Source organism: Arachis ipaensis, chromosome B01, assembly GCF_000816755.2.
Source record: "Arachis ipaensis cultivar K30076 chromosome B01, Araip1.1, whole genome shotgun sequence".
Lineage (NCBI taxonomy): Eukaryota > Viridiplantae > Streptophyta > Magnoliopsida > Fabales > Fabaceae > Arachis > Arachis ipaensis.
The window spans coordinates 120,932,761-120,947,233 of NC_029785.2; the positions used below are offsets into that span (position 1 = coordinate 120,932,761).

Sequence of the window (14,473 nt, forward strand, 5' to 3'; positions counted from 1 at the left end):
ATTGGAAGAGGAAATAAATGGGAAGATAGAGCTGTGGAGACAAGCTTTGGAAGCAGTTTTTTTATCTTTTATCATTTATATTTTATATTAATAGTAGTAAGACAAAGTATATAGAATTTAAAGTTTCACAGGAAGCTTATGATTCCTAGCTTAGAGGTGCAAATTGGGAAGATATAATAACATTATAATTCAAACAGTTTGTGTTTCTTGGTTTTTTATCTACTTCTACTATATATAAAAGGGAAAGGAAAGTGTTGGTGGCCTTGTTTTCTTCCTAAGATACCTGTTTTCCTTATTCCTCTCTTAAAGAAAATATCATAAAATATGTTTTACATTCCTAGACAATTGGTTTAAAAATCATTCCAATCGCGTTGGCAAGTAGACATCCAGGGCTTTCCAGCAATATATAATAGTCCATACTTTGACCGAGTTTAGACGACGTAAAAGGGCGTTGAATGCCAGTTCTACGCTGCTGTCTGGAGTTAAACGCCAGAAACAAGTCACAAACCAGAGTTGAACGCCAGAAATACGTTACAACCTGGCGTTCAACTCTAGAAAGAGTCTCTGCACGTGTAACATTCAAGCTCAGCCCAAGCACACACCAAGTGGGCCCCGGAAGTGGATTTATGCATCAATTACTTACTTCTGTAAACCCTAGTAGCTAGTTTATTATAAATAGAACTTTTTACTATTGTATTAGATATCTTTGGACGTCTGGTTCTTAGATTTTGGGGGCTGGCCATTCGACCATGCCTGAACCTTTCACTTATGTATTTTTCAACGGTAGAGTTTCTGCACTCCATAGATTAAGGTGTGGAGCTCTGCTGCTCCTCAAAGATTAATGCAAAGTACTACTGTTTTTCTATTCAATTCAACTTATTCCGCTTCTAAGATATTCATTCGCACTTCAACCTGAATGTGATGAACGTGACAATCATCATCATTCCCCATGAACGCGTGCCTGACAACCACTTCTGTGCTACCTTAGATTGAATGAGTATCTCTTAGATCTCTTAATCAGAATCTTCGTGGTGTAAGCTAGATTGATGGCGGCATTCATGAGAATCCGGAAAGTCTAAACCTTGTCTGTGGTATTCCGAGTAGGATTCAGGGATTGAATGACTGTGACGAGCTTCAAACTCGCGAGTACTGGGCGTAGTGACAGACGCAAAAGGAGGGTGAATCCTATTCCAGTATGATCGAGAACCTCAGATGATTAGCCGTGCTGTGACAGAGCATTTGGACCATTTTCACAAGAGGATGGGATGTAGCCATTGACAACGGTGATGCCCTTACATAAAGCCAGCCATGGAAAGAAGTAGGATTGATTGGATGAAGACAGCAGGAAAGCAGAGGTTCAGAGGAACGACTGCATCTCTATGCGCTTATCTGAAATTCTCATCAATGAATTACATAAGTATTTCTATCCTTATTTTATTATATAATTTCGAAAACTCCATAACTATTTTATATCCGCCTGACTGAGATTTACAAGGTGACCATAGCTTGCTTCATACCAACAATCTCTGTGGGATCGACCCTTACTCACGTAAGGTTTATTACTTGGACGACCCAGTGCACTTGCTGGTTAGTTGTATCGAAGTTGTGAATGAAAAACGATTTACTAAGATGTGCGTACAGAGTTTCTGGCGCCGTTGCCTAAGATCACAATTTCGTGCACCAAGTTTTTGGCGCCGTTGCCGGGGATTGTTCGAGTTTGAACAACTGACGGTTCATCTTGTTGCTCAGATTAGGTAATTTTCTTTTTGTTTTATTTTCAAAAAATTTTTCAAAAATTTTTCAAAAAGTTTTCCTTTGTTTTCGAAAAAAAAATTTTAAATAAAAATGTTTTCAAAAATATATTTTTCTTCAGAATTTTTAAGAATGAATTCTAGTGTTTCATGAAGCATGTTGAAGCCTGGCTGGCTGTAAAGCCATGTTTAATTCTTTTGGATAGGGAATGTCAGGCGTGTCATGTCTGAGTTACATACTAAAGCTTGGCTGGCTATTAAGCCATGCCTGACCCTTTGATTGGAGCTTTAGACTAAAGAGCATAAGATTCCTGGAATTCATATTAAAAATTTTGGAATCCTTATTTTTCTCTTTCAAAATTATTTTCGAAAAAATTAAAAGAAAATACAAAAAAAATCATAAAATCATAAAAATCATAAAATATTTCATGTTTCTTGTTTGAGTCTTGAGTCAAGTTGAAAGTTTGGTGTCAATTGCATATTTATCTTGCATTTTTCGAAAAAGTTCATGCATTCATGGTGTTCTTCATGATCTTCAAGTTGTTCTTGATAAGTCTTCTTGTTTGATCTTGATGTTTTCATGTTTTGTGTCTTTTCTTGTTTTTCATATGCATTCTTGCATTCATAGTGTCTAAAGATCTCTAAGTTTGGTGTCTTGCATGTTTTCTTTGCATATAAAAATTTTCAAAAATAAGTCTTGATGTTCATCATGACATTCAAAGTGTTCTTGGTGTTCATCTTGACATTCATAGCATTCTTGCATGCATTCATTGTTTTGATCTAAAATTTCCATGCATTGAGCATTTTTAGTATTTTTCTCTCTCATCATTAAAAAATTCAAAAATCAAAAAAATATCTTCCCCTTTTTTTCTCTCAAAATTTCGAAAATTAGATTTAACTTTTTCAAAAATTTTTAAAATCTAGTTGTTTTTATGAGTCAAATCAAATTTTCAATTTAAAAATCTTATCTTTTTCAAAATCTTTTTCAAAAATCAAATCTTTTTCATTTCTCTTAGTTATTTTCGAAAATTATAAAAATATTTTTCAAAAATCTTTTTCTTAATTTTATATCATAATTTTCGAAAATAACATCATCAATTAATGTTTTGATTCAAAAATTTCAAGTTTGTTACTTGCTTGTTAAGAAAGATTCAAACTTTGAGTTCTAGAATCATATCTTGTGATTTCTTGCGAATCAAGTCATTAATTGTGATTTTAAAAATCAAATCTTTTTCAAAAACTAATTTCAATCATATCTTTTCAAAAATATCTTCTTATCTTATGTTTTTTAAAATTTGATTTTAAAATATCTTTTCTAACTTCTTATCTTCTTATCTTTTCAAAATTGATTTTCAAAATTTGTTTCAACTAACTAACTAACTTTTTGTTTGTTTCTTATCTTTTTCAAAACTACCTAACTAACTCCCTCTCTCTCTAATTTTCGAAAATATCTTCCCTCTTTTTCAAAATTTCTTTTTAATTAACTAATTATTTTAATTTTTGATTTTTATTTTCGAAAAAATCACTAACCTTTTTCAAAAACTATTTTCGAAAATCACTAACTCTTTTTCAAAAATAATTTTCGAAAATTCTCCTTCTCTCTCATCTCCTTCCATTTATTTATTCATCTACTAACACTTCATCTCACCCAAATTCGAACCCCCTCTTCCATCTATGTTCGAATTTTTTTCTTCTACTCACACAGGGACCTCTATACTGTGGTAAAAAGGACCCCTATTATTATTATTATTATTATTTTTCTGTCCCTCTTTTTCATATGAGCAGGAGCAAAGACAAGAATATTCTTGTCGAAACAGATCCAGAACCTGAAAGAACTCTGAAAAGGAAACTAAGAGATGCTAAAATACAACAGTCCAGAGACAACCTTTCAGAAATTTTTGAACAAGAAGAAAAGATGGCAGCCGAAAATAATAATAATGCAAGGAGAATGCTGGGTGACTTTACTGCACCTAATTCCAATTTACATGGAAGAAGCATCTCCATTCCTGCCATTGGAGCAAACAATTTTGAGCTGAAACCTCAATTAGTTTCTCTGATGCAGCAGAACTGCAAGTTTCATGGACTTCCATCTGAAGATCCTTTTCAGTTCTTAACTGAATTCTTGCAGATATGCGATACTGTTAAGACTAATGGAGTAGATCCTGAAGTCTACAGGCTCAAGCTTTTCCCTTTTGCTGTAAGAGACAGAGCTAGAATATGGTTAGACTATCAACCTAAAGATAGCCTGAACTCTTGGGATAAGCTGGTCAAGGCTTTCTTAGCCAAGTTCTTTCCTCCTCAAAAGCTGAGTAAGCTTAGAGTGGATGTTCAGACCTTCAGACAGAAAGAAGGTGAATCCCTTTATGAAGCTTGGGAGAGATACAAAGAACTGACCAAAAAGTGTCCTTCTGTCATGCTTTCAGAATGGACCATCCTGGATATATTCTATGATGGTCTGTCTGAATTAGCTAAGATGTCATTAGATACTTCTGTAGGTGGATCCATTCACCTAAAGAAAACGCCTGCAGAAGCTCAAGAACTCATTGATATGGTTGCTAATAACCAGTTCATGTACACTTCTGAGAGGAATCCTGTGAGTAATGGGACGCCTATGAAGAAGGGAGTTCTTGGAATTGATACTCTGAATGCCATATTGGCTCAGAATAAAATATTAACTCAGCAAGTCAATATGATTTCTCAGAGTCTGAATGGAATGTAAGCTGCATCCAACAGTACTCAAGAGGCATCTTCTGAAGAAGAAGCTTATGATCCTGAAAACCCTGCAATAGCAGAGGTAAATTACTTAGGTGAACCTTATTGAAACACCTATAACTCATCATGGAGAAATCATCCAAATTTCTCATGGAAGGATCAAAAGCCTCAACAAGGCTTTAATAATGGTGGAAGAAATAGGTTTAACAATAGTAAACCTTTTCCATCATCCACTCAGCAACAGACAGAGAACTCTGAACAAAATACCTCTAATTTAGCAAACTTAGTCTCTGATCTATCCAAGGCCATTGTAAATTTCATAAATGAAATAAGGTCCTCCATTAGAAATTTGGAGGCACAAGTGGGCCAGCTGAGTAAAAGGATCACTGAAATCCCTCCTAGTACTCTCCCAAGCAATACAGAAGAAAATCCAAAAGGAGAGTGCAAGGCCATTGACATGATCACCATGGCCGAACCTGTAAAGGAAGGAGAGGACGTGAATCCCAAGGAGGAAGACCTCCTGGGACGCCCAGTGATCAATAAGGAGCTTCCCTCTGAGGAACCAAAGGACCCTTTACATCCCTGCTGATTTCATAATCCTTGATACTGGGAAGGATGAGGATGAATCCATCATCCTTGGAAGACCTTTCCTAGCCACAGCAAGAGTTGTGATTGATGTTGACAGAGGTGAATTAGTCCTTCAATTGAATGAGGACTCCCTTGTGTTTAAAACTCAAGGACATCCTTCTGTAAACATGGAGAGGAAGCATAAAAAGCTTCTCTCAAAACAGAGTCAACCAGAGCCCCCACAGTCAAACTCTAAGTTTGGTGTTGGAAAGTCTCAACAATGCTCTGCACATCTGTGAGGCTCCATGAGAGCCCACTGTCAAGCTATTGACTTTAAAGAAGCGCTTGTTGGGAGGCAACCCAATTTTTATTTAATTATATTTTTATTAGTTATATGTCTTTGTAGGTACATGATCATGTGGAGTCACAAAATAAATAAAAAAATTGAAAACGGAATCAAAAACAGCAGAAGAAAAATCACACCCTGGAGGAAGACCTTACTGGCGTTTAAACGCCAGTAAGAAGCATCTGGCTGGCGTTCAACGCCAGAACAGAGCATGGTTCTGGCGCTGAACGCCCAAAATGGGCAGCATCTGGGCGTTTGAATGCCAGAATTGCACCCTGGAGAAGAGCTGGCGCGAACGCCCAGAACAAGCATGGTTCTGGCGTTCAACGCCAGAAATGGGCAACAAATGGGCGTTCAACGCCCAGAACAAGCACCAATCTGGCGCTGAACGCCTAGAGTTGCGTGTAAGGGCATTTTGCATGCCTAATTTGGTGCAAGGTTGTAAATCCTTGAACACCTCAGGATCTGTAGACCCCACAAGATCACCTCAGGATCTGTGGACCCCACAGGATCCCCACCTACCTCCACTCACTTCTTCTCACCTCTCTTTCACACAATCCCATAAACACTCTTCCCCAAAACTCTTCACCAATCACCTCAATTTCTCTTCCCTATCACCACTTCACCACTCACATCCATCCACTCTTCCCCATAAACCTACCTCATAAACTCCACCTACCTTCAAAATTCGAAATCAATTTCCCACCCAACCCCTCCATTCTTCTTCAAATTCACACAACACACCCCTCTATACCCCTCTTGGCCGAAACACATCTCCCCCCTCTCCTCCATAATTTTTTCTTCTTCTTCATCTCTTCTTTCTTCTCTTGCTCGAGGGCGAGCAATATTTTAAGTTTGGTATGGTAAAAGCATAAGCTTTTTGTTTTTTCATTACCATTGATGGCACCTAAGACCGGAGAATCCTCTAGAAAAGGGAAAGGGAAGACAAAAGCTTCCACTTTCGAGTCATGGGAGATGGAAAGATTCATCTCCAAATCTCATCAAGACCACTTCTATGATGTTGTGGCCGAGAAGAAGGTGATCCCCGAGGTCCCTTTCAAGCTCAAGAAGAATGAGTATCCGGAGATCCGACATGAAATCCAAAGAAGAGGTTGGGAAGTTCTAACAAACCCCATCCAACAAGTCGGCATCCTAATGGTTCAAGAGTTCTATGCCAATGCAAGGATCACTAGGAACCATGATCAAAGTAAGAACCCAAACCCAAAGAATTATATTACAATGGTTCGGGGGAAATACTTAGATTTTAGTCCGGAAAATGTGAAGTTGGCGTTTAACTTGCCTATGATGCAAGGAGATGCACGCCCCTACACTAGAAGGGTCAACTTTAATCAAAGGTTGGACCAAGTCCTCATGGACATATGTGTGGAAGGAGCTCAATGAAAGATTGACTCCAAAGGCAAGCCGGTAAAAGAGAGAAAAAGCAACCAGAAAAAGCCAAAGATCTTAAAACCAAAAGGCAAGAGCAAAAAGCCAATAGCCCTTAAAACCAAAAGGCAAGGGTAATAAAAAGGATCCCAAGGCTTTGAGCATCAGTGGATACAGTGGATAAGCTTAGGGATGTTTTCATTAGTTTTTATGTTAAATTCACATTTTTGGACTTTACTATGAGTTTGTGTGTTTTTCTGTGATTTCAGGTATTTTCTAGCTGAAATTGAGGGACTTGAGCAAAAATCAGATTCAGAGGTTGAAGAAGGACTGCTGATGCTGTTGGATTCTGACCTCCCTGCACTCAAAGTAGATTTTCTGGAGCTACAAAACTCAAAATGGCGCGCTTCCAATTGCGTTGGAAAGTAGACATCCAGGGCTTTCCAGTAATATATAATAGTCCATACTTTGACCGAATTTAAATGACGTAAAAGGACGTTGAACACCAGTTCTACGCTGCTGTCTGGAGTTAAACGCCAGAAACAAGTCACAAACCAGAGTTGAACGCCAGAAATACGTTACAACCTGGCGTTCAACTCCAGAAAGAGCCTCTGCACGTGTAACATTCAAGCTCAGCCAAGCACACACCAAGTGGGCCCCAGAAGTGGATTTATGCATCAATTACTTACTTCTGTAAACCCTAGTAGCTAGTTTATTATAAATAGAACTTTTTACTATTGTATTAGATATCTTTGGACGTCTGGTTCTTAGATTTTGGGGGCTGGCTATTCGGCCATGCCTGAACCTTTCACTTATGTATTTTTCAACGGTAGAGTTTCTGCACTCCATAGATTAAGGTGTGGAGCTCTGTTGCTCCTCAAAGATTAATGCAAAGTACTACTGTTTTTTTATTCAATTCAACTTATTCTGCTTCTAAGATATTCATTCGCACTTCAACCTGAATGTGATGAATGTGACAATCATCATCATTCCCCATGAACGCGTGCCTGACAACCACTTCCGTTCTACCTTAGATTGAATGAGTATCTCTTAGATCTCTTAATCAGAATCTTCGTGGTGTAAGCTAGATTGATGGCGGCATTCATGAGAATCCGGAAAGTTTAAACCTTGTCTGTGGTATTCCGAGTAGGATTCAGGGATTGAATGACTGTGACGAGCTTCAAACTCACGAGTACTGGGCGTAGTGACAGACGCAAAAGGAGGGTGAATCCTATTCCAGTATGATCGAGAACCTCATATGATTAGCCGTGCTGTGACAGAGCATTTGGACCATTTTCACAAGAGGATGGGATGTAGCCGTTGACAACGGTGATGCCCTTACATAAAGCCAGCCATGGAAAGGAGTAGGATTGATTGGATGAAGACAGCCGGAAAGCAGAGGTTCAGAGGAACGACTGCATCTCTATGCGCTTATCTAAAATTCTCATCAATGAATTACATAAGTATTTCTATCCTTATTTTATTATATAATTTCGAAAACTCCATAACTATTTTATATCCGCCTGACTGAGATTTACAAGGTGACCATAGCTTGCTTCATACCAACAATCTCCGTGGGATCGACCCTTACTCATGTAAGGTTTATTACTTGGACGACCCAGTGCACTTGCTGGTTAGTTGTATCGAAGTTGTGAATGAAAAACGATTTACTAAGATGTGCGTACAGAGTTTCTGGCGCCGTTGCCTGAGATCACAATTTCGTGCACCACCCTCAAAACAGCCTCACACAAACCACTATAATGGATAATCAAATGTGTACCATCTGAAACTTCACCGTAATTTATCCATGGCATATTCCTTGAAACAAATCTCTGGATTTGAGAGGACACAACCTTGTCTTCATATCCCTGCCAAATGTGAACTTTACTTATGTTGTGACCGAATGGATTGTTCAACTTCAATGGATCAAACTCCCAGTTGCCAAATGCCACAATCCAATCACCCAGGAGTGTGTCAAAAATAACCTGTTCCCTTAACTTTTCCTATACACATGAATAATGAGGAGTTATTCCTCCATGACTAACCATTTGTATTTAGCTAAAAGTAAGTGAAAGAAAGTATATAATTCACCTTGATAGGGAAGCCAAGAATAATCTTCAAGATGTCAATGTCTCTAGTGTTGAAGAAAGCCGGATTTTTCTCAATGACAGAATTTGAAGGGAGACAGTTTTGAGTGACCACCCAGTGCAATAGTCTTGGAGAATATTTTGCAAGCCACACCTGCTAACTGCACAAACAAAATGGTGATATATCCACCACCTAGTGTGGTATTTCCAATAACAAAAATACATATTTTTATTTGTGTGAGAGCACAACAAAAAATATACCCAATATATCTATTAGTTTCTAAGCCTATATTTACATTAGCTAGCAGTACAATAAACATAAAACTGATAATAGTAAGTGATAATGATGAGCAATAACTATTTATAAACTTTAGAAGATATTAAAGAATCCCTCAACCATGGTACATGAATCAACAAAAGCACCATCCTACAAGTTCAGCAAAAAGTAAAAAATGAATCTAATAAAAGCCAAATTTGATTAACTTAAAAATTAAAATCATGATTTACACATAATGTTCTTACATCCTTCACTATAATCTTGTCTAGAAGTCCAATTCTTGGTAATAACCAATCCAACACATACAATGAGGAGTTTTCATAATTGCTTGTAACAGGTTGATCATCTGAAAAGCAAGAATATGCTAAAGTCATGGCTGATGGATAAAAAAAATTAGTTATTAATAATGGGAATGGAGCCCAGACCTGAACCGTGTAAAAGTATTCTATGTGTAACAAAGGACTGCAAGAAGGTAAGGGACGCCATAAAATTAGAAATATTAATAGTGACTGTAAAAAAAAGGTATAAGACATAAGCAACATTAAGAACCAACATATTGTACAAAATATATACCCAATACATCTATTAGTTCCTGCACATTCAGTGTCACATCAATGTTATATATTATCAACAACATACATTTTAAATCTATTCCACTCACTGTTGATAGCTCACGGGTATTCAATAATCAATTAGATCTAAATCCAACCAATAATTTTTACATCACCGTAACAGAGTCAATAAAAGATTGATCTTTTGTACCAATTTTCACAACTGGATACTGGAATAACGAACTCCAGAAGCTGCAACAAGTAATTTAAAGTTATAGAGATAAGATTGAAAAATCTTAACGTTAATTCAGTTCCTGTTAAGAATCTCCATTTTTCAAACATCAAATCAAAATATATAAAAAATGAAACTTTATTAAAAAAAATCGAAAAAGGGGGGTAAGCACCTGTTTGCATTCCCTGGACCTAGTAGCAGAATCGCGATTCTTGATCATGCGTCTCTGCTTCTGAAGAGTGGCTTTGTTCACCGGTTGCTCCACCGCCCTTCTCTTCCCCTTTGCCACCGCCCTTCAGAAATTCGAAGTTCAATCATGCACACACAAAAAATAAGAGAGAGGAGAGAAAGCTCACCGAGATAAATCTCTCCAAAGGATCCGCTACCAATTTTTCGACTGATACGGGACTTGTTCCCAACTTGAGGCTCCACTAAAGGTCAACCTCTTTTGACCAAAACCCTAAAATAGTTTGAAAAATTTGAGAAGAAAAACGAAATGGAGTCGTTGTGGAAGAAGGCAGAGGATAGTGGGTAGAGGAAGAAGCGGAAGGACATCGCGAAGAGGAAGAAGGCAGACGGAAAGGCGGTAGAAAAAGAAACATAGGTTCATCGTTTGAGGAAGAAGACAAAGAAAGTGATCGGAGGAAGAGGCGGGGCTTATCGCTGCAGCAAACCAGGGGTTTGGTTTCCAAATTTTATATTGAGCAATTTAAAAATATCAATAGAGTTGTTATCTTTAAGTGTAATTTTTAATAAATTAATAATGATTTAAATATAAACTATTAGATCGTTTATCAATCTAATATAACGCTTCATGTAAGAACCGCGATTAATTAACCATTTAATTAAATAATTAAATTGCCCAAAATAGGATCCAAAAATTTAGAATGTGAATTAGAAATTTTAAATATGATTTTCGGACTCAGTAGATTTTTCTGAGTTGGAAAATGTAATTTTCTGCGAAAATTGCATAAAAATGCGAACCGGTAAATGAACCGGCAGTACCAGTTTAAGTCTGTCCGGTACTGAGCGAGAATAATTAAAAATAGTAGAAAATCTTAGAAAAATATTTAGAGTTGAAAACCAGACATTGATTTTAAAAGTTGGCCCGAAATTGAGCCAAAACGGGCCAAAACGCTAACGGGTTAGACTGGGCCCAAGTTGGGCCAAGCCCAACATATAAGACCTTCTTTAATGAGCCATCTACCCATTTACCATCCTCAAACACAACACAACACAGCTGAGAAGAGAAGAGAGAAGAGGGTTCCGTTAACACTATTCACCTCAACCTTCCAAAGCTCATAATTTGAGCTACGGAGCTCCGACGCTGCACTGTTTTCGGCCACACGATCATCACGAGAAACTCTACAAAACTCACCCAAGAAACTAGTAAGAAAATCATGAATCCCTCTCAGCTTTTCCTTTCATAAATTCGAAATTTTGGATTTTGTATTGAGTGAGATTTTGTGATTTTGGGTGTTCAGGTACACTCTAGCCTTTGGTTCCTATTGGGTTTGACCCAATCAATCTTGGATAAGGTGAGTTTATTCTCAACCCTTGTGAAATTGTGATTTTGATGAATCCTAGGTTGATTTAGTTATGAATTATGTATATATAGCTTGAATTGGTGTTGTATGGAGAATGTTGGTGACTTGAATAGCTTGGAAGTGGATTTGGTTACTTAAGAACTTGTAGAGACTTGATTTGTACTCAATCTTGGGTTTTAGTGCATATTGGGAATCGGCCAAGGTATGGTTTCGGATTCCTCTATGTAATATATAATATTTCTGGACACTTAGGCTAGTGACCCATAAGATAGGTTGGATTGAAATGGTTGTTGAGATTGTTGAATGAGGATGTATGATGCTTTGATGAATTTGAATATTTTAATGAATTGTGATGTTGAGGTTGATAAATGATATCTGAAGTTTGAGATTGAAGTTAAATGAGTTTGATTATGATGATTGTTAGTGATATAATGGTGATTGATGATTGTGTTGGGTGAGAAATTATTTTAATATGATGTAATTGATCATTGGAGTTGAGAATTTGATAAAGTGAATGGAAACTTGGTAAGGTTGGTAAAATGAGACACAAAAGGGTAAATTCTAAGGTAAATTGGAGCTTGATGTGGTTTTGATTTGGGTTGGATATGAGTTTTAAGGATTTGAGAAATTAGTGAACTTTGGTAAAAAGTGGATTTTTGGTTAACTTTGACGGATCATAACTTGAGCTTCAAAGCTTAAAATTGACTAAAACTTCTTTTAAATTAAAGATAGCTTTGAGAGCTTTAAAGTGATATAAAATTTGTAGAAAATGGATTTTTGTAGAGGAAGTTATGACTGTTTAAAGTTTGGTGTCAAAATCTGAATTCTGTGATGTTGCAGAATTTTATGATTTATGGTTTGTGTGCGCATGCACACTGCTGTGCGCGTGCTCTTATCAGTGACAAATTTTGCCTTGTGCACACGCACACCCTGTGTATTTTTGAAAACGTGCGTACGCACACACTTGTGCACGCACACACAGGGAGGTGCCTACTGTTGGGAGCGCTAGCACACTCTGGTGCGCACACACACCCAGCGAAATTTGCAAGCTGTGCATACGCATAGCCTCGTGCGCATGCACACACTGGGATTCTCCTCGGGCTGGGTGTAGGTGCGCAATGACGATGCTCTCTTCGAGCAGGCTTCTTAGGCGTGCGACGACGGTACTTCGGTGACCTTGAGAATGAGAGGGGGAAGCAGTGAGAAGGGGGAGGAGGGTGGTGGACAACAGACGGTGGTGAGAAGAGAGATGGAGAGAATCTGTGAAAGGTTTTAGGTTTCGTGTTAAACAAGAATAGAACAGAAGCATTTATCTTTTTTTTTTTCTCTAGTCATAAGAGAATTTTTTTGGGTCAAGGACCGGGTCGGAATAATGATGTGTGATTCGTGAGCATTTTTTCTTTATTTTCTTACTGTTTTAATTATGAATTTATTGAGTTTTAATTACATTTTAGTGTTTGAAACCTTTTTGTATGCTACTTTGAGTTGCTTTGGTGTTTTAATTATTTCACGTGAAGTTTGGATCAGTTTGGCAGCGTTCATGTGCAAGAAAAGAGAAGAATATTAAATCTGCCAAGCTGGTGCTAAATGTGGATCTGGACGTTTAGCACTAGCAAGTCAGAAACGTGTGGAAGCTTTCTGCCCACATGGGCGCTAAATGCCCAATCTGGCGTTTAGCGCCAATAACACGGATCAACCTTCACCAAAGGAGCATCTTTAGTTGGATTTAGCTTTTAATTATTGTATTTTATCTTGTTATAGTTATTTTTATTTACAAACAAAATCTTTTAGGTTTAGAATTAATTATTTTATTTTAGTTTCAAATCAAATTAGGTTAGACATAAAAGGGAAAAGATTTAGCCGTTCGGGCTTGTTTTCTCTCTTACGTACTTCATTCTACAGTTTACACTTTTTAGAACCCTAGTTTTCTCTCTGAGTCATGAGCAACTAAACCTTCCTTGTTAAGATTATGGGCTCTGTTTATTCTATGGATTAATATTATTGCCACTCTATTTTAATTAATGTACTGATTTCAATTTCAAGGATTTGCTTTCATTCTTCATCTTAGGGATTAGGGTATAATAGAAGATAACTCTCTTTCTACTTGAGTTCTCGTTAAATCTTGGAAAAGTAATCTACTTGGACAAAAGCTTGAAAGTGACTTCTCCTAAATAACTAATTACTTGGACTTAACAGGATATGTGACATATAATCCTCTTATATTTGAGTAATTAGGATTTTTGTAGCTAATAAACTAGAATTGAACTTAAACCTCTAATCGAAATTAAGTGACCAAGGAATTGGCGGTTAACTAGGTTAGAGGAGACTAAATCACTAAGGAATTAGGGTTTAGTCAATTACAATTTGCCATGAATTGAATCTTGCATGATTAAAATAGTTAGTAAGAAATAGAAATTCAGAAAATAAACAACTCTGAAACCTTAACTATTCCCTTGTATATTCCTCACACCAATTTTACTGTTTGTCTTCAATTCTCTGAATTTACTGTTTGATGCAATTAAACCCCTCAAAACACCATTTTCTGTTTGCCTGACTAAGTGAATTATTCAACCATTGTTGCTTGGTCTATTAATCCTCGTGGGATCGACCCTCACTCACCTGAGGTATTACTTGGTATGACACGATGCACTTGCCAACTTAGTTGTAGTATTCCAATTGCCGCACCAAATAACCCAACCCAAAATCTGTATCTCTATTAAGTTAAATTTTGTTTTAAGAAAATTGAATTTTTGACAGGCCCAATAATATGGCCCAACTGTAAGTTTAAACAATTAACAATCAAAGAACTTTCTAACAAAAAAAGTCACAAGACCCAATTTTACTGTCCTAAAATAATCATTGATAGGATATATGTTTAATATTAGGGACTGTATAACATTCCAAGCGGAGTTGTAGGGGATATTAAAGGGCTTGAAAACGGCTAGGGATTTAGGCCTAAGAAGAATTGAGTTGGAGGTAGACTCGAAGGCTATTCTTTTAATTTTGAATAAATAGAA

General features: G+C 37.1%; 1 protein-coding gene and 1 long non-coding RNA gene across 2 annotated transcripts in view; both read right to left on the reverse strand.

The window, feature by feature from the left end:
• Window positions 1-9,275, reverse strand: part of LOC110266624 — a 34,478-nt gene extending 25,203 nt beyond the window's left edge. The window contains exons 1-3 of the mRNA XM_021111509.1: window positions 9,255-9,275; window positions 8,854-9,006; window positions 8,478-8,765 (exon numbers count right to left, since the gene is read on the reverse strand). Coding sequence (XP_020967168.1) covers window positions 8,478-8,765; window positions 8,854-9,006; window positions 9,255-9,275 — 462 coding nt within the window. The remainder of the gene's footprint in view (window positions 1-8,477; window positions 8,766-8,853; window positions 9,007-9,254) is intronic.
• LOC110272299 lies at window positions 9,317-9,874 on the reverse strand. Its single transcript, XR_002363494.1, has 3 exons — window positions 9,766-9,874; window positions 9,552-9,635; window positions 9,317-9,472 (listed from the first exon to the last, which is right to left on the reverse strand). It is a non-coding gene; the product is annotated as an uncharacterized LOC110272299 (long non-coding RNA).